The sequence below is a fragment of the Notamacropus eugenii genome, chromosome 3 (assembly GCF_028372415.1).
Source record: "Notamacropus eugenii isolate mMacEug1 chromosome 3, mMacEug1.pri_v2, whole genome shotgun sequence".
Classification (NCBI taxonomy): Eukaryota; Metazoa; Chordata; class Mammalia; order Diprotodontia; family Macropodidae; genus Notamacropus; species Notamacropus eugenii.
Window position 1 is genome coordinate 273,516,615 of NC_092874.1, and position 24,513 is coordinate 273,541,127.

Consider the following 24,513-nt stretch of genomic DNA (forward strand, 5'->3'; position numbering starts at 1 on the left):
TTTCCAGGGGGCGATGAGTATTTTTTTAAAGGGAGCAGTAGGCCAAATAAGTTTGGGAACCTGTGAATTGTTCCAAGAATTGTGTTAGATACTGGGGATACAAAGACAGAAAAGAAATTGCCCCTGCCTTTAAGAAGGTCATATTCAATAAAAGGATACAATTTGCATGTACCTATGCATATTACCTATATATACACTCTATATACATATGTGTATGTATGTATGTGTGTATGTGTATATACATGTGTGTATATAAAATGTGCATGTTGTTCAATCATGTCCAACTCTTCATGACCCTCTTCGGGTTTTTCTTAGCAAAGATACCAGAGTGGTTTGCCATTTCCTTCTCCAGCTCATTTTACAGATGAAGAAACTGAGGCAAAGAGATTTAAATTATTCGGCCAGGCTCACACACTACCAATATGTGTCTGAAGCCATATTTGAACTCAGGTCATTCTGTCTCTAGGCCAAGCTCTCTATCCACTGTGCCACCTAGCTGAGATATATGTGTGGGTATCTGTGTATATCTATAGATAGATAGATAGATAGATAGATAGATAGATAGATAGATAGATAGATAGATAGATAGATATACACACTATATATACATATGTGTGTATATATATGTGTACATGCATGTGCATCTATATGTATATATACATACTATTTTTAAAAGGTATTTGAGGGGCACTAGAAGCTTGGAATGTAAGGAAAGGCTTCATGTAGAAGCTAGCTCTTAAGTCATGATCTGAAGGGAATCCATGTTTTCACTTGCCCAGTTTCTTCCTATCCCCTCTTCCATCTCTTAGATTGTTCTCCATGCCTGGATCTGCTTCCCATACATTTCCATCTGGTTCATTTGAAATCAATAAATATTCAGTGCCTACTGTGCTATATCTGCCTCCATAGCCTTTCTTGCATATGACCCCTTCTCTCTTCTCACATAGTCATATCCTTAGGTCAGGATCTCATCATCTCTTGTCCACATTATAAAAAGAGCTTCCTAACTGAACTCCCTTTCTCAAGATTTTCTCCCCACTCCAGGCCATCCTCCAAATTGACTCCTTCCTTTTAGGGAAGATCTGACTCTACCATTTTCCTACTCTATCTACCTCAGTACTACTTCCAGGAGAAACCATAGCTCTACTATATACCTTTTAAAATCAATCACAACCTGTCTCCACACTGCCTCTCAAGTCTCATTTGAGAATGCCTTCTAGCATTCTGTAATCTAGCTGAAATGTTCTGCACATGGGATACTCAATCTCCACCTCTGGACCTTTGCAATGGCTATGGCCAACACCTGGAATGCCCTCCCATCTCACCTCTCCCTCACAGCTTGCGTCTTTTCTTTAAGATGAAACTCAGTTACCATTTTCTACAGGAAGCCTTTCCCGAGCTTCTGCTCAACAAAATGTTATTGCTCTCCCTCACAAATCTCCTTGTGTTTAATTGTTTTGTATGGATTTACATTTATTCACTTTGAATTTATTGTGAATATACTTTTAGATGCACTTTTGTTTCTTTCACATGAAATTATAAACCCTTTGAGAAGAAGGATTTCTTAGTTCATTTTACAAGTATCCTCAGTGGTTAGTAAGGTGTCTGGCACATAGTTGGTACTTAATAAATGCCTAAGGATTGATTGATTGACATGTGCAAAGCACTATGCATCTCCATGTCTGAATTTTGTAAGTATCTCATCATCATTCAGATATCATGTGGAAGATTGACTTAAGAAAATTATTTTGAAGTTGTGCTAGAGAAACAAATGACTGGAATTGGGGAGACCAATTAGGAAACCACTTAAACAATTTTTAGCACATAGTAGGCACTTAATTGTTTATTGGATTTAAAGAAAGAATTAGGGGTATTGTATATATATATATATATATACACATATATATATACATATACATATATATGTATATATATGTATATATATATATATATATATATAAAGAGAAGGACACGAATGCAAAAGCATGTTTTTGGATAGAATTGACGAGACTTGACAACTGATTTAATATGGGGGTGAAGGAGAAGAAATAATTAAAACTAAGACTTTAAAATTGGATAAATAAAAGACTGTTGATGTCACTCAGAGTACTGTGGAGGTTTAGAGGAAAGTTTAAGGGAAAAGAAAATTTTGGATATGATGAGTTTGAGATACTTATAGGACAGAGATCCAGAGACAGAGAGAGAGGGAAAGAGAGGGAAGAAAATAAAGAAAAGGATAGGAGAAAGAAATAGAGAAAAGGGAGGGAGAAAAAAGGGAATAAACACCATGCAATGGTAGCACTTTAAAGAAACATGGAAAAGTACACAAAAGAGAAACATGTTTTGTTTGGCTTGTTTTTTATTAGTTTCCTTGGGACCAAACAAGTACTAGGATTGCCACGTAAGATTTTTCTCCTTGTTCTGTACATTTATGAGGGTATTGTGTGGGTTTTTAAGTTTATGAGTTTCTCAATGGGTGAACTCATTTGGAGGATTCATGGGAGGTTACAGACAGGCTTTTCTAACAGTCCGAAAAGGCACAGGGACAGCAAAAGGAATGTGATTGATCACTATCTACATCGTTGGAGGAGAAACCCACATTAATGAGATCATAGATTCTTTGAAGTCTCAAATTATTAAGTTCATATTAAAATGAAAAAAAAAAGTAGAACCAACATAAAAGTCTGCCTTTAAATCCAAGATTCATTCCTTTTTCACTAACACTGCATGGTTATCCATTTATATTATGGAGTGGAGACAATGTGGAGCTGTGGAAAGCTCCCAATATCCAAAGTGGGAGGACTTTGGTTCATATCTAGCCTCTGCTATTTTCTACCAAGGTGGTCTTGGGCACATCTCTCCATCTCTCTTGTCTTCCATTGTTTCAAATGTAAAATGAGAGGAGGTTACACTAGATGACCTCTAAGATAGCTCTAAATGCATGATCTGTGTAGATCAGCATTGTGCTTACTTTTCTGATAATGCAAACATCATTATCACCACTGTTATTATTTGAATCGTACCTCTTATTTGGACCATCTTTTCCTCCTTCCCTGTTTTCATTGGCTCAAATCCTAACTATCCATCAAAGTCCATTTATTCCTACTTTTTCTAGAAATTCTCCCAGAATCATCACCATCCCAAGTGACCCCTTTCCTCTGAACTTCTCCAAACTTATCAACCTAAGAATGAATTATGCAACATATACTGAGAAGGTAATGTGGTGTGACAGAGAGAAAACTGGCCATAGAGACTGGAAAATATAATTTCAAGTCTTGCTTTTGATCCATACTGTTGGTGTGATGACTCTGGGTAAGGTTAAAAGAACCTTAGTTTCCCTTTTCTATAAAAGGGACATCATAATAATAATAATAGCACCAACTTCCTGGGTTATTGAGGTTAGACAATATGTATCAAGTACTTTGCAAACCTTGAAGTACTATATCACTATTACCTATTTATTAAGTACCTACTACCTGCCAAGCAGGAGCATCTAGGCGACAAAGTGGATAGAGTGCCAGCCTGGATCAGGAAAACCTGAGTTCAAATTGGTCTCAAACATTTATTAGCTGTGTGACCCTGGGCAAGTCACTTAATCCTGTTTGCCTCAGTTCTTATCTATAAAGTGAGCTGGAGAAAGATATAGAAAACCACTCCATTATCTTTTCCAAGAAATCCCCAAATGAGGTCATGAAGAGTCAGACATGACAAATGCCTCAACAATCACAAAAATTTGCTGAACTATAGGCAATGAAGAGAAATAAAAAAATACCTATATTATAGATCAGACACTTAACTGAAGGTGGGCTTGACTAGATTGCCATGGTGATCTCTTCTTACCCTGAGATTTTGAGATTCCATCACTTTGAGGCAATGCAAGTTTGAATATATCTGTCAACTAAATAAAAAGTCTTCATGTTGACTGTATTGACATATTAAAAACAATTTGCCATAAATGTTTGAGTCTGTTCAAAATATACACTAGACAGATTGAGATTTTAAAATACCTAAAAGGACCAAGTAATTTTTTTTTTGCATCAGTTGATATACCTGATCCTACTAGTGTTAAAAGTTCACATGAAATTTCTTTTTAAAAGAAGTTTGGCCAGACTAAGTGAAATCATATTTCTTACCAAGAATTAATTATTTCTTTGAAGTGAAAAGTATATCATACAAAAAGCTTAAATCCTGTTTTTGTCCTAAATCGCTGTAGCTATACTGGAAAGATTTCACCTGTTACCTAATCTAACAAAGAACTATTTGTCATATAGTGGTAACTACTCTGAATTATAGGAATACTGGAGCAAACAACCAGACTATAGGCAACATGAGGAGTCAATTCACCTCTATTTTAGTAGTAGCAAACATCAAACCAGGTATTACCCTTCAAAGATGCATTTCTCCATGTTTCACATAGCAGTTAAATTGGGAGAAGAGTCAGTTTAAATAGATACAGAGACAAACAGACAGACAGATAAACAGATACATACATATATGTTCATGTGTGTATAACATTATATATATATAAAACATTTATACATATATATATATATATTAGAAAAATAGCATGCCATTGAAATGGTATCTTATGTTACTCTCATTCCTTCCTCATTTAGTAATGGATAACATTTTACTTTATTCTTCTCTTCTGCCTAAGAGAGAAATGGTCCTGTAAGACTGATTATTTAGTCAATGACTAATGATTCAATTATCGAGAAAGCGTGATTCACTTGGAATTTCAAATTATGTACATCTACTTTCTAAATAGTTAATTTTCTGTGTAATCCAATGTTTTACAATTTAAAAGTTATTAGAGAAAGATAAACTAAAAAAATCTGCTGCTAACTACAAATCCTTAAGACGTTTATATTGAAGGCAACGAATCTTGTAGTTATCCTTAAAATGTGACTGTCAAGTAGATTTATCCATTAATTTAGATAGCAATTAAAAACCTACAATTTTCTTCATAGGAGCTGTAATAGAATTTCAGAAACAACAAAGGAATATAATCTAATGATTTCAAAATTATTTTAAGTGGATTGTTTTGGTGACTGGTGTGAAACCAATTTAAAACAAATGTATAGGTAAATGCAATAGTTTATTAGTTGCTGTTTTTTAATGACTTAAACCATGGGCATATGATTTCTGACAAATTTCTGAAGACACAGTTTTTCCTTTATCAACTGTAGTGTTTCATCCCTTTTAGTTTATCATCTATTGTCATTAGGTAAGCCCACAAATTTATTTGTTATTCTCTAAATCAGTAAAGGTTATTTAGAAGCAATCATTCATAAAGTGTCAGAGGCTGAACAATAGTTTTGGCAAACTATTCCCCAAATATTCTACAGTTGTTTATTTTTAAACATATGTAAATTTACCTGCACCTGTGAATGTGATTTATATATTTATGTTTGTGTGTATAATATACGTATGTGTTTGCATGTGTGTGTGTGTGTGTGTGTAAAGGAACTTCAGTTTCTTTTTTAATGCATTTAGTTGAATTTTTTTTTAAAGATTTACTCTTTTTTCATAAAATCTGTCAGCAAAAAAGTACTTTCTGAAATGAAGGAAAATAAATAACTACTTTTCCTCACAGCTGTCCCAGTGATAAATGACTGTTCTTTTAACAACTGTAAGAAATCTGGTGAACATCAGTGTGGATAAAGGCCAGGTCATTCCAAAATTTCATGCATTTTTCAATGGCATGTTTCCAAACTCCAAGATTTATACAAGAGCTTGGTTCCCAATCTTATTTTCTTCAGTTGCATCTGGGATTTCAACTGAGAATAGGATGTTGATCTTTTTTTGACTTTATATTTTTATGTGCCTAAATATTAGCGATGTTGCCAAGAATTATCCTTATGGTCAAATGCAGGGATGTTCAAAGTCCATGCAGTACTTTGGATTGACATATGGGGTACATTATTGGGAGAAAGTAGAGGTCTTTGCACCATAATTCCTTTGAGTTTCTCAAAATGTACCCCATATATCACATCAATCCAAAGCTTTGTTTATTTTCAGTCTGTTTATTCTTATATTTTCTCTCTATTACTGAGTAACTAGGGAGATGAAGCTATTTTTTTTATTTCCCTTCAAAATTCAAAGGAAGAAAATTAGGTTAAAATTATTTAAATAATTCACCTGTTCTTGAACAGGACCTGGCCATCTTTTACTTCTGTATCTCCAATGCCTGGCAAAATATGTGGTACACAGTAGGCACATAATAAATGCTTGCTGATTGACATACCATTGACCTAATGCAACTTGACATACTCCAGATACCTTCAGGTACATTTTGGTTTGTTTGTTTGTTTTTGTTGACCTGTAAACCTTCCAAAGTTGCTGTGAGGTTCTTACAACTTGGAAAAAGGTAGCAAATGTGGATTTTCAAGCCTCTTTCACTATGTGAACTTCTCCAAAAAGGACCTGTGGAAGACTGGCCCTATACATGATTATTGAACAAGTAATGCTAAACTTACAAATGGAAGGTTATCTCATCAAATCATTCACTCAATCAAAAATATTTATTAAGCACCTCCTATGTGCTAGGCACCTTGCTGAGTTCTGGGGATACAAAAAGAGGCACAAAACCCCTGACCTCAAGGAGCTTACCATTTAATAGTATAGACACCTATCGATTCAGTACTTCCTCCACTGATGCAGATTGCAACCCCTCCATACCCTTCTTATTATTTGCAATTTTGATCATCAACTTTGTAAGAGTCCTTCATAAAGGAGCTAAGGTTCTAATACGACCCTCAAGCTATCCATTACACTGTCTCATTCTAACAAACATTTATAAGCAGCAACTTGTGACAAACATCGCACTAGATACAAGAGTGAGACAGTAGTGATTCTCAAAGAGTTTTACATCATACAAAGGAGAAAAAATCTGTTTCCAAATTCACAGATTAATAATATATGTAACAAATACGTATATGTGAAAGCCTACCATGATGCAGATGCACTGAGTAATGAAGAAATCAAGGAACATATGTAAGAGGTAACGCTTTGAGTTGAGACTTGAAGGGACCTTTCTCAGCCTCAGTTTACTCATATGCAAAATGGAGATAATAGTACCTCCTTACAGGGTTGTTGTGTGGTCAAATGAGATTAGATAGACAGATAGATAGATAGATAGATAGATAGATAGATAGATAGCTATAGATATAGATATATGTAAAGCAACATGCAAACTTGAAAGCACTATAGAAATATTGAATATGATTAAGTTATTTATAAAATATAAATAACCCAATGATGCCTTTAACAAAGTGGTATCCTTAGTACTCTTTAAGTATAAATCCGTTACATCTTCCCTTAATCTCATTCTTTCTCACCTCTTTTAAGCTCCCTAGGACTCTAAATGTATGATACTTTGATCCTTCTCTCAAATACATTTTTTTTCTTCACCATTGGCTCTGTCTTATCCACTCTTACCCTTAGACGTGCTCAGGTCTCCCCAGTCCCAACATATCAAGGACTGTACTGTTAAATGGTAAATAATCAGATCTGTGTGTGTGTGTGTGTGTGTGTGTGCATGGCATAGTTTAAAATTTAATCTGCATTATTAACATTTTATCTGCAACATTTCAGAATTTAGAATACCAGCAAATAATAAATCAGGCTTTGCTTTGTGATTTTTTGTAGATTTCCAAGGTGTAAACAATCACACTGAAAATTTAACAATCATCTTTCAAGAGCACTAAGAACTATCCAGTGCCTCAATCCAATGAAAGCCTTCCTTTGACTCCCTTGCCCCAACTAGTTGCCATCCCATATCTCCTCTCTCTTTCATTACTTAATTTCTTGGGGAAAGTTATACTTAATGCTTCTGCTTTCTCACTCACCACTCTAAGGTAAGCTTTCATTCACAACAATGACCTCCAGATTACCAACTCTGTTAACCACTTCTTGGTCCTTACCCTCCTTTTTTCTCTGCAATTTTTGGCACAATTGACCACTCCTTTCTACTAGATACCTTCATTTTCCTTAGTTTCAGACACAACACACTCTTCTGGTATTCTTCCTATTTCTCTAACCACTTCTCCATCTCCAGTTCATGGATCTCTTAACTTTCCTCTCTATACTCTCGCTCCCTTACAAATCTCCTTGGTTCCCATATCTTCAAATCCCATCCAGTTCAATGATTTAACACCATCACTAGTTAATATCTCTCCTCTGAACTCTAGATATGCTTTTGTACCTATCTTAAAAACCCCTTAATTAGTTGTATCATTAATACTCCAAGTTTAATGTGTTCAAATCTGGGCTTCCTTCCTTTGCTCTTAAACCTGTTCTTCCTTTTCCTTCAGCATTTATATTCAATCTGCTATCAGTTTCTATCAATCTTAGCTTTATAATATCTTTATAATTTTTCCCCTCCCTTCTCCTCCCCTCTTTTCCTTTCCTTCCCAAGTGCCATCATCCTAATATAGATTGTCCACTTTCCAGTGGAAAGTTCCTTTAGAGATTAGTTAGTCCAATCCATGTGCCTCCTAAACTATCTATCTATCTATCTATCTATCTATCTATCTATCTATCTATCTATCTATCTATCTATCTCCTTTAGTCTGTACTTCAAAACCAGGATTCTCTGTCATTTCCTGCACATTTTCAAACCATGCCACCTGTCCTCTGACCATCCTGCTTAACCCTGTCTCCCCCAGAATTTTCCCCCAGGACTCTATACCCTGAAAAGTGAGTGATTTTCCTTTTTTCTTGCCCAGAATTGGGCCTCTACCTTACTCCTGCCCATATGCACAGCTCTTCAGTGTCTGACACTTAAGTGATTAATAAATGTTTCTTCACTGACTGATTGATCTTCTCCCATTAAAATATAAATTCCTAGGACAGAAATTGTCTTTCTTGCTATTATTGATATTCACAGCACTAACACAATGCCAAGCACAAGATAAATGCTTAGTAAATGCTTTTTCATTCATTCATTCATCTGTTCATCCATATGAACAGATGAATATCCATCCATATTCTTTTCTAGAATAATTAATCTTTCTTTTGAAACTAGATGATCACTTCATTAACCTGCTCCAAAATTTTCATTTGTTCCCAATTACTTCTCCACGTGTCCAACTCCTCAGTTCGGCACTGTCAGCCCCCCTCAAAATTGAGAGCCTCCTTATCTTTCTAGCTGTATTTTAATTATTATCTTTTATTTATTCAACAGAATAGAAGACTGGTTATTGGATCTGCAATTTCATTACAGATGAACACACATTTAAGAAAAGACATTCTGCCAATGAATGTCTCTTAAGACTTAGAATTTTAGAGAGTTACCTACCTAATTGACCTGCCCTGATCTTCCAGTTTCATGGCTGCGTCTCTACCCAATGCCCCAGCATTGACCTGACAGTTTAAAATCCCAGAGCCATATGGAAGAATCCCAACTTGATCCCATTTGTCATTGAGGTCCTCTAAGATTCTATCTAGAATACTTGAATTTAATTCAGTCCATATTATTAAGCACTTACTTTGAGCTAAGTACTGAGGTCTTTATAAAATTTAGCCAGGATACATTCCTGCCCTCACAGAGCTAAGCCATGAAAACACTTTAAAACAACTTTAATAAAAAGGAGGAAATATTTCATATCCTGCTAACATGCAACTCAAATGGCTCACAGTGGGGAAAAAATTGGCATTTCTTATGTCTTTTGGAAGCCCCATTTATTTATTTACCCATGCTGATGGTTTTCTTTGGAGTATTTTCTCTAAAACCTAGTCTTAGATGTCATCATTCCAAGGTGAATTCCTGAAGATTAGACCTAGAAACCCCCAACACAATATGCAAAATGACCTTGCTAAGCATGATCCCAATCTTCTCAGATATGTCTTTTGGGGGTGGCAGGAAGGAGAGATGGAATCCAGACATAGGATTTCATCAGAGTGGAAACTCCCTTCATTTGTGCAATTTTGAAACCTTTCTGTAATTTAGATTTTTTGGAAATTGTTGAAGTCTTTGAGGTTAAAAGACTTGTCCAGTTTCAAAACCTTTCTACAATTTAGATTTTAAAATAATCAAGTTTTTGTTTTTTGTTTTTTTTTTAAACCTCAATATGAGATTCATAGATACATGGAGTTCCCCTGTGAGGAAAACCTTCCAGTCGTGTAAGTTGGTGCCTGCTCTGTAACTTACAGATTTTCTTCCCTCAGAGAATAACTTTCCTAAAACTATTCTTGTGCACTTCTAAGATTTATTTCCCAATTTGTAGACAGACCTTTGAGAGTTAGTGGGAGGCACTGAGAAAAGCAGTGCCTCGCCTATCAGCAAAAGCCAGAATACATTAGAGATGAAGATTGAACCTGGATCATCCTGACCCTGAGGTCAGACCCTCTACATACTACTCCAAAATATTTATCGATAGAACCAAAGTTACGGTACTGTACTGTGGCAGGAATTTGATACTGAAACTGTTTTCAATCGCCTGAACTATGCATATGTGCTTACACTTAAAACATTTTTATTTATAAATTATTATTAGACTATATTTCAAAAGTGGATATTTTGGCATACATACCATTTTCCATGAGGAAGACTTGGTGCAATCCTTCAACTACAATAAGATTTCCTCTAGGTTAGAAGTTACAGAGGAGATGCCACCTTTTATTTTTGTAAAGGGAATTTTTTTTTATTTGAAGATTCTCTAAATCAATGAAAGCACAAGTCTACACTTCTATTCCTAGAATTACTAGTAGTAAGATGTCCATATATTGGAGTCATGTTGACAGGATAGCTCCTTTTGAAATTCATACAATGAAATCAGAGAATATTATGTTCAACAAAATATTGCCTTATTAGCATGTGATGATGGTCCATATTCAGTTCAGAGTTGATTTTATGTCCCATAATATGTGTGATGATAAATAGATAGTTTTTTAAATATATAGTTGTATTTATATATTTATATTTTCTCCTTTGGAACAAATACACTAATAATGAAAATTGGAAACTCATTGCTCTAAATGACAATTTCCAAGAAATGTTTCCAATAAATGATGATTCTTCCCCAGGGCACTGTAGTATATGGGATGAGTGCTGAATTTGGAAACATGAAATCTGCAGTTCTGCCCCCTTACTAATTGTGCAAGTTGGAATAAGTCATTTAACTTGTGTAGTTTACTCATTAGTAAAATGAAGATAAAATGGTTTCTGAGGTTCCTCCTAACTCAGCCTATCATAAAGCCACTATTCTGTTATACTGTCTTGTCTTTCTGTTTTACTCTTCCCTTTTCATAACTGTCTCTTTTTCAGATCTCTCTTTTCATCTCTTTCTTCTATTCATCTTTGGTGATTTTCTTCCTTTTTTTGAAATTCCACTTTAATCTATAAAACATGGCTTATTATTGTATTTTTTTTCCTTTTCCATAGTTGTCTTTTACTAATGTCATTTTTGACTGGAGAAGATGACTTAGCTACAGTAATTCAAGCCAAGGACAGTTTCATTCTTTCTCTAGTTCAGCTAATTCAAAAGTCTTGTCAATTTTTGATGGATTGTTTAAGAAATGTATTTAAAAGGTTAAACCAGGATAGCATATGAAATATTGTGGGTGGGTTATCAATCATCTTTATTACTAAAAACAAATAATTCAAAGCTAGTAACAGTGAGTTAATCATACCATCTTCATAAGGATAAGGGTAGGTACTGGACCTGTCATTTCACTGGTATAAAGATCTCTGGGTTATGAAAGTTCATCTATTAATGCAAAGTCAGGGTCTTCTCTTCAAATTATGATCAAATATTAAAACGCTGAGAAGTTAAGTGGCTTGCCTAGAATCACACAGAAAAGATGTGTCAGACCTGGTCTTCCAGGCTCTGAGACTAGCATCCTTGTCATTATATCACATTGCCTCCCCATTATCTTTTTACAAGAAGAACATTATCTTATTCCCTCTATGCAAACACTGGGGTTGGGGAGGGGGATAATTATCTTAATGAGAGTTGCATTAACCACCAACATGGAATAATAGATTTAAATCTGGAAGGAATTATGGAGAGTATTAGCTCTACCTCTCTCCTATTTTATAGAGTAGAAAACTGAGGCACAGATGGGTTAAGTAACTTGTAAAGGATTATAACTACTAAGTCTCTGAGGCAGGATTTGAACCCAGCTCCTCGTTCCAGTCTTAATGCCCTATCCACTACACCATGACTATATTTGTGTCAGGCTTACATACAAACTTGAATGTAACTATTTTTACTATTTCAGATAGAAAAAGACGGACTAAATTAAAAAAGTTAAATTTATTGTTAAATGTGAATGGAAGACTACAGTTGATGAGAGTGGATTTTGAGTTTTTCTTTTACTTTTTCACAAATAAAATAGTTTTTAGCCAATCAATTGGCTCAACTTGTAGTCATATGATAATAACTCAAGAGTCGAAAAGAACCACAGAGGCCACTGATTGTAACTTCCTTAATTTAGAGATAGGGAAAGAGAAGCTCAGGGAGCTGAAGTAATTTGCTCACAGTCGATATATAGTAAATGTCAGGTATAGAGATTGAAACAAAGTCTGAAGAATTATTCTTCCCACTGCACCATTTCTAGAAATCACTACTTTTGGCTTTAAGAAGTGGATTTAGGACTCCAAAAATGGAAAATATACATAGATATGTAGTTGTGAATATATTTATGGGTAGGCACACATGTATATCTATAGGTGATTAATGCATTGTAGAGAGACAAACATATATATGTATGCACATGTGCTTTATATACAGATAGATAGGCAGATGATAGAGATAAACAGATGATAGTTGATAGAGGTAGATACACAATAACATATAGATAATCTATATACCCTATATAGACAATAATATAGATGATCTATAGATAATCTATAGAAAATCCCATGTGATATAGATTAAATTTTCAAGTTTTCAAACACCTTTCTTCAAACAGTCCTCTCTGTGGGAAAGAGGATAAGTTTGAGGAATTCTCTGGGAATATATAGAGAAGGCACCACATCAATGTCTTTCCTTTCGGGAAACACATGAATATATTAGCCAAAAGCTTTTATACTTTATGCTCACCAAAAGTGAGGAAATTGCTATGAAAGGTTCCTGGCCTCTTAAAAATGTGATTGTATTTATGATACTTGTAATTTTAATATCTGTTATGGAGCCCTCTGCTGATATGATCAATGTTTATGAGATTTATTACTTTAATATTCATTATTTTTCTGGACAGTCATTATAGAATTAATAAAGTTAACATGAGATCTTGGATGAAATTGTTGATCAGACTTTAATTCTATGAATTCAATATGATTTCTTAAGAATACCTAGTGATAAATCCCATCAGTTGAGGCAATGAACCATGTTGTGATAGAAAGCTGACTTCAGAGGAAAGAAAAGTTGGGTACAAGTACGTTCTTAGATGTGGAGTGGTTATGCAGAAGTTTTAATCTTTCAGTGTCCCAGGTAAATCTCTAAAACACTTAGTTGGAGAGTAGTTATCAATCTACAATGGGAGAGGGGGTTTCCAGAGTTCTCTATTCAAATGAAATCGTTGGCATGGTTTAAGACAAACAAACAAAAAAGAATTTATCTATATCTATAGCTATGGAGACAGTCAGATAGACAGGCAGAGACAGAGAGAGAAAGAGAGAGATAGAAACAGAGACAGAGCGAGACAAAGACAGAGACAAAAAGATAGACAGTCAGAAGCATAAAGAGATGGAGAAAGAGAGATAATGAGAGACAGAGAAAAGGCAGAGAGAGAAAAAGAGAAGCAGATAAGAGAGACAGAGCATGGCAGACTGAGACAGGGACAGAGACAAAGAGAATCAGTCATCTCAGCCTCAACTCCTTTCCTTCTACATAAGAGTCTATAAAGTACAAGTAAGAAACAGTGGTAAAGCAGATGGAGGCAGACAGACTTGAGTTCAAGCTTCCCCCCCAACACAATCAATTAACTAGCCTCATGCTAGTGATCATGGGGCAAATATCTACAACCATACTTTGCAGGTGATTGTCTAGTCTTCATAACTGAGGGGAGAGTCCCTTCCACCAGGAGGTTCTTTCAAAATTACACTGTCTCCCTATCCTTGCCCCCCAAGCAAAATAAATTTGAGAACTTTTTTTTCTTTTAATAAGACGTCTAGGGAACAGATGAAATGTGGGAAAATAACTCATCTTTACGAACACTGCCATGACTTTCCAAATCCTTGAACTGCATGCCATCCTACAACAACATTTTTATGATGTGTTCCTGTGAATGACTTGGTGCTTTTTAATGATGTGGAATTGGAAGGTCATCCAGAATGTTTTTATCAGTCACTGAGTTTGAAAATATTTGTCATGTAAACAGACAGTTCAGAGTAAGTTTTTGCTTTTTTGGTTTTTTTTTTCCCCCTGAAATTCACAAATGACTGGCCAGATCTCCCTTGGTTCCAGTATGTGGGGTCATAGAAATAATTCATGTCTTCATATCTTTCACTTTGAGCCTTAGAAAAAAATTGAGGAAAATTTTAGAATACCATTGCAGTATTGAACACTTCTCACCAGATGTCATTCTAAAGTCAAAACTGGTCAGACTCAAATATAAGAAGCAGAGGTAGGAAGTGAATGTTAGAGTTAGAGGATATTAGTTCAAATTCTAGTGTTGTCACTCTCTGGGTCTCAGTTTCCTCATTTGTAAAATGAAAGACTTGGACTAGTAGATCTCTAAAATGCATCCCAGCTTTAAATATAATGATTTGAATAATCCTATGACCTGGGTCTGGATCTTGGTTCTTCCACTTGGTATGTCACCTTGGAAGAATCACAACTCTTTTTTCTTCTTTTTGTGACCAAATTGCCTCTTATGTATTTGTAATACTGATGTTATATATTAATAATATTGTTGTAGATTATAGGATAAAATCATATGACTCTTTGTTTTAGAGAATAATATTCCATTAACCCTGGCGCTGGTGATCGCAGCATCAAGACTCCTGATCCCTGTGAATCACTGTCACTATTTCATTGTGACCTTTCCTTTTGTCTACCATTTCCTTCTTCCCTAGGACACTGCTGACCAAAACACCAGATATTTAATTTCCAATGAAAACTTCTGTTGAGGTGGCAAGTAGAACGTCTTCATCAAGAAGTCTTGCAGTTAATATCTTAAAAAGCTACTGACTAAGGTGGCCATGATTGATGAACAATGCCCCTCAAACAGTTATAGATTTTCCTCTACTTCTGCCATTAACCAGTCATGAAATTTATCATTTATTCTATTTTTAGTGTTCTCTCAACTGTACAAAAGTAGCTAGCACCCAAGGGGAGGGATCTGGGATCAGGAGAAAGATCTTGGACCCAAACAGTAAGCCAGACTTTCTAAGAAATTAATCATGAAAAAAAAAATGCCTGTTGACTTGACAACTTCTCTCAGCCTTAGTTTTTGTTTTGTTTTTATTTTTTTTTTCCATATGCAAAATGAGGATAATAATAGCAACTACCTCATAGGGTCATTGTGAAGATCAAATGAAATAATATTTTCAAAATGATTTGTAAACCTTAAAATACTATATAAATGTTAGATATTATTCATTATGCACCTCAAATATAAGCCCATATTTTGATACTTCAACATTTTAATATAATTTTGTAATGTCTTTTAGCATTGTGTTAATAACTTTTCTTCACTATTGAGTTCCTGAGATAAGCAAGTCCTGGAATGCTTAAATGTTAAATTAAATGTTAATTAAGTTAAATGTTGAATGTTCAAGTTCCATTGAACCAAAAGCTTAGAAGAAAGGACACTGGTACTAGAAATTTTTTATTATTTTAATTTATTGCTACTGACTTAGATGTTCTTCATGGAAATAATAGATTTCCAAAGACCTTGTCCTTAAAGGTGAAATGGATTGATTTTTCCCATTCATTTTAATTCTTCTATGCAACATGACTAAGGTGAAAATGTGTTTAATAGTAATGTATGTGTAGAACCTCTATAAAATTGTATGCTGTCTCTGGGAGGGAATGACAGGGAGGGGAGAAGGCAGGGAGATAGGGGAAAAAACCTAAGACGTATGGAAGTGATTGTAAAACACTGAAAACACATAAAATACTTTTTTTAAAAAGGTTAAATGGATCTTCGAGGGTCTTATTTTTACAAATGAGGAAATGGAGGTGAAAAAAGAAGTAGCATGTTCCAGGGAACATAAGCATCAAACTACAAAACCAGGATTCAAACCAAGGTTATAGGATCCATGACGATATAATTAGATCACATTTGTTAGGTGCTTTGCAAACCTCAAAATATCATCTAACAAGTAATATACTGAAAACTGAGATGAATTTTAGAGACCTTCTAGCCCAAGTCCTTAATTTTAGAAATGAGCAAACAGAGGCCAAGTGAGCATCAGATCAGGATTTGAACCAAGCTCTTATGATGTGGTACAGTGTATAGGGCACTGGGCTTGGAGTCAAAGACTCCTCTTCATGAGTTCAAATGCAGCCTCAGACATTTACTAGCTCTGTGGCCCTGGGAAAGTCATTTAACCCTGTTTGCCTCAATTTCTTCCTCTCTAAAGTGAGATGGAGGAAGAAATGGAGAAGTCCATTCCACTCTAATCCAGGATCTTTGCCAAGAAAACCTCGAATGAGGACATAAAGAGTTGGACATGACTGAAGCAACTGAACCAATTATGACTCCAGAGCTCACCCAACTTCTCACTATCCCACAGCTAAGCACTCCACATCGCCTGCTTCATTTGCCTTCATGGCCATTGGAACATATTGTTCTCATCCACCCATTCCACCAGATGAAGTCTTCACATGCTTGGAGTGTCTACTCCTCTAACTCATCAATGGGTTTGAGAACCCTTGATTACCCTCAACTTGATTTGGCCCATCCTGCCAAAACAGTTTACCACAGGTAAGGCCACTGCACATTCTACAACTTCTTGGAGCCACAGGTTAGAGTTAAGTGGAACAAGTAGATACCACAGGTGGAAAAAGTCCCCAAAAAGACTCGGCAGCCATCATACCAAAGGTGCTGGTCCTTCCTGAACACATCCTACACCTGTTTCTTCCTAGATCATAATTCATTTGACTAATGCTAAGCTTCTATAATGTGATGTTGAAAGCTAATGAGGTACTTAAAAGAAAGGAATTTCAAATGGACTTACCCAAATCAGAACACTGAACAACTCGAAGATGGCACTGGCAACGGAAAGGGCAGACTGGCCCCAGTGGTGGTTCTAACTCAAAAAGAGTGTCGGTGGGACCTATCCCAGAGGCCTCATCCTCGAGCATAAAGTCAAATAAGCCCGTTTGAAATGGCTTGGCCCAGCAAAGTGGCACAAGAAGGAGGAAGATGATAGTAGATTTCATGGTTTATTTCATTGATTTTTCAGGAGTAGAGAACCTAGGGACCAAATGAAAGGGTTAGGAAAAGATAGAACATCATTACAGAATGGTTTCATCACAATATCTCATTGTAGATGCACACAAGTGTTCGCTTTTGCACCAGCTAGTAGAACTTTAAAAAGTTGTTCATGGATCAATAAATTAATATTTATTAAATCCCTTTTATGCAAGAGGCACAGTACTATGAACTGTGGTTATAAATATAATAAATATAAACCCTATTTGCAAAAAAAAGGATACTTTCTAAAAGAACAGGGAAATTGTTGGCACATTTCTACTACATGCAATTGGAAGGGGGAAGGGAATGGGAAAATTATTTATTTAGATGTGAAATAAGATCATATAGCTTCTGTACCTTCTAACCCAGAAGTTCCACTGCTAAACAAAGGAGACTGAAAGAAAGGTTCATGTACACTAATATAACTAGTAATACCCTTTTTCTGCTGCAAAATATAATCTAGTTATAGCATAGACACCTATGGTATAGACCTTCATTCTTGCTCCGTGGGCAACTCTCTTAGCCCACTAGCATTTATACTGGTAGATCTAGGATTCTCAGGGAAAGGAATTTCTCACAGGCCTAAGGATAATCCTCACATTGGGGGATATTTTCTACTACTTGCCACCGTAGCTACTAAGACTCTATTGGTGTGTTTACCACTTCCCCATCAGTCACCATGGTACCATTAACTCAAACATAAAAACTTGCTAAATAATAAGACAAAAGCAACATCATATTTACTCAATAGAAAATCCAAGAAAGAATAATCACATAATTTGTTCAACTGAATGCCAGAACAGGAATATTATTAAAGTCCTCCCATAAAACTAGGTCACACTTCCTCATCAATGCACATAGAAACTTAGCAGGAAAGCACATAATTAGGGAAACCAATGGACCTGGGGTAACTTAAACTCTGGACTACAGGTCACAATATCTCTGGTTCCTTCAGGAACAATCTTCCCTACTTAAAACCATTTCTGTAATAGCTGCTCCCTTTCTTGTCCTTACCAGTCTCTTGCTAGGCAAAACCACTCCTATTCTACTCATATGATAATGAATCAGCAACAAGATCTTTTCCCTCATTGCCACCCTTAACAGGACACTAAGAAAAAATATTATGCTCTTTCAAAAATAACATACTCCTGAAATCTAAAAGTAACAGAAGATTCTGCTTTGCTCAGTCAGCTCCAATTCTCAAAGCCCAGCTCACAAGAAACATAAATGCAAAATTTTTCCCTCTTGAACAAGAGAGGATAGTAAAAAGCAAAAAGGCATCTGTGGGAAGTTTCCTTTCTCTCGACTGTACATAACACTGGATACCAATAAGACCCAATAGATCTGGCTACAGCAAGATCAGTTCCCTCCTAATAAACTTGCAGCAGTGGCTCAAGACTCTATCTAGTCAAGGAAAACAATAATTCTCTTTCTGTTTCATCTGGGAATTTTCAATGTGTTTTATACTCCTCTTTGTCCTCCTCCTTTATTTCTTCCTTTTCTTCTCCTTCCTCCCCTTCTCCCTTTCCTCCTTCTCTCTTTTCCTACTTCTTCCTTTTCTCTTCTTTCTACCCTTTTAGGGTAAATTGCTTCCCTCTGAAAATAGGTACCAAAAGTTATATTAACTTTAGAAAAACAAAATGACATTTGCCAAAATTCCTGTATAAACAAAGGTTAAAACTAGTTCATTGATATTTAATGAATCACTCCCAATACAATATTAAATAAAACACTGTAACTTGTCACATCTATTTATGTTTTCTTGAAATATAATTTATCTTCCAATGGAGTAGTGATAATGAGTTCACCCTCTTTAACTTCCAATATTAGTGGATGTTTTGCAACATTTGGTTTGATCACTTCAATTATCTACATTATATATTCCATATTACTGTTAATACTTGAGGTTTGTGTCTAAAAATCCAATAAAAAATACTTTTTCAGTCTTCTCTTGACTCTTGTTTTTGTATTCACATTTCCTACTCAACTCTGGTTTTTTCATTGGAAATGCTTAAAAGTTTTCTACTCTATTAAGATTTATGACTTTTTTGGTTTGTTTCATTTTTCCGCTGTAGGATTATATTTAGCATTTCTGGCTATTTTATTTTTGCTTGCAATCCAAAATCTATTGCTTTTTGGAACATTTAATTCCAAACTCTCCTTTCAGTTTTGTAAAATCTGCCAGCTCTTGTGCAATCCTAATTGTGGTTCCTTGGCATTCCTGGGACTTTTATTATTGTTTTTTTCATGAGATTGTAAGTAGATTCCTTCTACCTTTATTTTTGCTCTCTTTTTCTAATAGATCTGGACAGTTGGGCATGGTTTTCATGGTTTTGAGGAAGCCCAATAATTATTTTTTAAATAATTTTTATTGATGTTTTCTGTTTTTTATGTCATCATAATTTTCCCCAGTATCCCTTTGTTCCTCCCTCCCAGAAGGGGATAAAAGAGAGAATAAAATGATCAGAATAACTTCTCAATAGTTGAAAAAATGTGGAAATATGTTCAATATTTAATATCTGTGGGCCTCATACCTCCTGAAAAGGTGGGTTGGGAGTGTCTCTCTATGTATCTTCTTTTCAATCACAATTTATCTTTAATACTTTGCAATACCAGTGATTTTCAAATTACCCCTCCATTATACGTTTTTAAGGCAGTGGATTTTGATCGCAAATATATTTTATGGATCTTCTATTTCCTTTTCTTTCTTTCTCATAAAGTCATTGAATCTTTTGATATATTCTGATTTTCAGGAAATCTATTACTTGGATTAGGATAACCACTTAGTTTTCTAGGTTATTTATTCTATTAATTTTCTCCAGAACATTCCAGTTAAAAAATATTTTGCTTCCTTTTTTCTACATATTTCTGTAGCCTTCATAAAAAATTCATTTTCCCCCTTGTGTTTCTGCTGGCATTTGTTATGATGCTACTCTTTCCTTCTAGGTCAAATTTTGGGACATTTCTGGACGTTACATATATGTAGTAGCTTGGTCTCGTTTTGTGTCATAGCACTTTTGAGTAGGATGGTTGTCTCTGCTTCATATCATCCTGAGTCATCTGAGTTTCTGCACTAATCTCTACCTCCTGATGTTTGTCCCCAAACCCTGAATCTTAAAGAGTCAGACCGCTAGATCTTCAGGGCTAGCTATGCCAAGAACCTCAGATCTGAAAGAGATAGGATCTCTTGATTTGAATTGTACCATCAACAAAGGCACACTGAGCTAGTTGCTGGTGTTCTACTTATACTAGTGCCTCAGCTGTGGGTTTTCAACTACTCTGGTATTTTCTTGGGATCCCTTCTATTCTGACTGCCCAAATCTTATAAGTGTCACAGACCCATCTCTGCTCACACTAGGCGATATCATCAGGATTGTTTGCCAGTGCCTGTTAGGACTAAGTTGCTGGGTAACCTTTTTTTTTCTTCCTTGAAATCCCATGGTGGAAGAAGTCACTTACTGATCGTTATTTGCCCTAGTGAGGTTTTTAATTTTTATTTGCTAATATATGTGATCTAATCTGCCTGCTTCTATTCAAATTGTCATCTTGGCTAGAAGTCTTTCTGCTAAGTTCTTAATAACTTGTAATGCCTCAAATCAGAGATTGCTGGTAGTCAGTTCCTCAGATTTACTACATGGAGGAAAGACCAAAAAAATGAAATTTCTGTCAGGTATGAAATCAGGAGTCCTTATATAATCTTCCCATGGTCCCTAAACAGTTACTTGATTTATAGTTTTGCTAATTAAAAACTTGAAAATTCTAATACAGTTATATATAAATAAGATAACTGACCATTATGCCCTACGGACCCCATCATTTCAGCCTGTCTTCTTTCAAATAGATTCTCTCAGTACATTCATCTAAGAAGCATTTCTCTATATAGCCCTCAGAGCTTGTGTCTCACCTCATTTACTTGAGAGATTATGGAATTTGTCATCATTCCATGCACAAGTGTTCATTTTTGCCATTTTCAGTATTCGAGTTATTCATAGGTGAAAGATAAAATACCATATAAAACAAATGGAAACAAAATAAGTGACACTGATTGGACAATGGAACAAGCTGTGGTGTGTGACGATAAGGGATCTTATTGTGCAAAATAACAACTATGAAGTTTTAGAAAATCATGGGAAGAATTACGTAAACTGATGCAGAGATAAGAAAGCAAACCCAGGAAAAATAGACACAATAAAATAGACACAGTGAGAATTGAAACAATGACTAAAAAAAAAAACAAAAAACATGATGAAACTAAGGATTGTGCAATTATAATTATCAAGACTGGTGCCAAAGGAGAGATCATAAAATGAACCTCCCTTTCATCTTTGCAGATGTGGAATATTACATATAATGTCATATTCAGTTAATGTTGCAGAAATGTTTTGTTTTCCCTCTTTAATATAGGTAGGAGATGTTAAATAACATATTCAGAAGTGAAGGTGATAAACAAATTTAAAGTGTCTAAGACATGAAATAAGTCTTTTTGCTTATTTGTAGATGACATAACCCTAAATGGTGTGTGTGTGTGTATGTATGTGTGTGTGTGTGCTTGCACATGTGTGCTTGCGTGGAGGGGAAGGATTCTAGGATTCAAGCTACAAAAATCATACCAAAGTCACAGAATCACAGAAAAGTGAAATCGAAAGAAATTTCAAAAGTGGAAATTACCACAAGACAATATCATCCAATCCTCTCATTTTTGCTACACAGAAACAAACTGATGCCAAGGGAGGCTACGTAACTAATACAAAATTATACAGATAGAAGGAATCAGAGTAAGGATTTCAACCTAGGTGCTTTGATTCCAAATTTATCATTCTCTCCCCTACCTCATGATACTGAGGCCCAGAGTGTATGTGGCTTACAAGCAGCAGATTCAACCATGTATTCACTAAACTCAAGATTCAATTCACTTAAATCATTTTACTGTTTTAAATCAGTTGCCCATGAATTCCATTTAAAAGCTATGTGTGTAGTGACTGATGATTGATTAGATTAGATTGATAGATGATATTGATTGATAGATTGATTAAATTAGATTGATTTTTATATTGAAAATCTACACACATATATGTAGATAGAGAAAAGACATAGAGAAATAGATAGCAGGGAGGATAGAAAAATGATATAATAGAAAGATTGCTAGATTTAGAGTCAAATGACCTGAGTTCAAAACTTTATTCTGTGACTTATTTTCATTGTAACTTTGGGAAAATTGCATAAATTTTCTGGGTCTTAGTTTTCTTACCTACTAAATGAGGTTGACAGGCTATGTGGATTTTAAAATAGAGAGAGAGAGAGAGAGAGAGAGAGAGAGAGAGAGAGAGAGAATGCTGCTGCTGGTGAAGATAGACAGGTAGACAGAGTAATACATCTATAGATTACCTTAAGATATTTTGTATCTACTGAAAAGAAATCCGAAAAATGATCAGATTAGAAAAAATGGTAGTGTGCAAAACATGGTGAATTTCAAGTTAAGAGAATATGAGTTTTCATCATGTATCTGCTACTTATGACTTTGGGCAGAGTTTTTGGTGGTTCATTTTCCTCATCAATACAATGTACTAACTCTGTAAGATCCTTATCACAGCCCTTTGACTTGCTTCTTTTCTCAGTTTTTAATTTTTGAAGGAAGCATATATTTCAACAATAAAAACAGTTGTTAGTTTCAGTGAGGTTATTTTTTTCCTCTTTTTTGTCATTTTAAATACATTGATCTATTGGATAATTAGTTAATTGAGTGAAATATTTGCCCATTTTTCAGCTGCGGAGATGATTCATTTAGTCAAAACTGACTATGAATATGTACCCAGTTATACAATCAGGCACATTTTTTGCTAATCTTGAATATGGACCCTGTCATCTCTGTCTTACCCATTGTGAAACGGCAGAGTTGCAATATAGAAGGCTTGTTTTCCCCAGTTGGTGCTTAGTTAACTGACTTTATGAAATTATTTACTGACAATCAGCCAAATTAAAAATAATTAATTAAATTTTAAAGTTTAAAAGTTTTATTTTAAAAGTTTAAACTTTTGGACACAGCACCTGATTTCCTCACCCTCATCCCCAATGCTCTAAGAAGCAGGGTCAGATATTAGTGAAACAGCTGTTTGAATCATCTGGTTCTTACTTTGCATTGCAAAGATTTGCTTAAAGACTACAACTCCTTACCTTGAGCTAAGGAGTTCCTTTGAATGGATTATCCAGTGGCTTTTTTCCTATGCTAAACCTGCTGATTTCCTAATATTGTTTGACCATCTGGAAATCTTTACCTCAAAGCCAATGGAAAAGTCACAAGTTTATCTTAATTTCTTATAGTTTGATTCTTTATACATACTGATTTAATAATCAGTATAAATATATCAGTATATTTCGAATGCAATATAAAATAATAAATATCCACCACTGTCCTTTTTGAAACTAAAAAGCCAAATGTTTACTTAATCTATTATAAATCAATTCCATGTTAACATACACCCTCTTAAAGTCCATTTTTTTCCTTTAGTTAAAATATTGCCTTTCAAAATCTACTCTATTGTTTGGCAACTTTCTCTAGGACAAAATTATAGAGAGTGGTTTTCAGTCTGCTACATGTTAGAACTCAGAGTTACCACAAGTTTGCTGGGTTTGCATATTAAAATTCTCCATAACTTTGGGAAGAAATTTAAACTAAGAACTTGCATCTTTAACAAATTCCTCTCATAACCCAGATAAATGTCATCTAACACTTTTTATTTTTTCATTTTCAAATTACATATATAATGATGCACATTATATGATAAATGCTATTTATTATATTATAAATATTATATATATTATAAATTTATTATATTACAAATATTATATATTATAACTTTATTATTTATTTCAGAGACAAATATCCATAGGTGGTTATCTTTCCCAAAAACAATGTGGATCAGCAGAAGGAACAAGGGATTTGAAGTCAGAGGACCTCAGTTTAATGTTGACACTCATTTACTACCTCAGTTACCTTGGGCAAGTCATTGAATCTCTCCAGGTCTCTTTACATTTGCTCATATGTAAAATAAGGATATTGGAGTAGACTACCTTGGAGGTCCCTTCCAGCTGTGATCTTATGATCCTAGGTGTATGGAACCAGGAAAGGAATATATTTCGTGT

The 24,513-nt window shown here is 34.9% G+C and overlaps 1 protein-coding gene across 3 annotated transcripts in view; it reads right to left on the reverse strand.

The window, feature by feature from the left end:
• The window catches only part of DCN (decorin), a 55,452-nt gene that overhangs the window by 25,569 nt on the left and 5,370 nt on the right, over nucleotides 1-24,513 (reverse strand). For all 3 annotated transcript variants that reach the window (XM_072655557.1, XM_072655556.1, XM_072655558.1), the window contains one exon: nucleotides 17,135-17,373. In XM_072655557.1, the coding sequence (XP_072511658.1) occupies nucleotides 17,135-17,339 (205 nt within the window). In that variant the 5' untranslated portion in view covers nucleotides 17,340-17,373. The remainder of the gene's footprint in view (nucleotides 1-17,134; nucleotides 17,374-24,513) is intronic.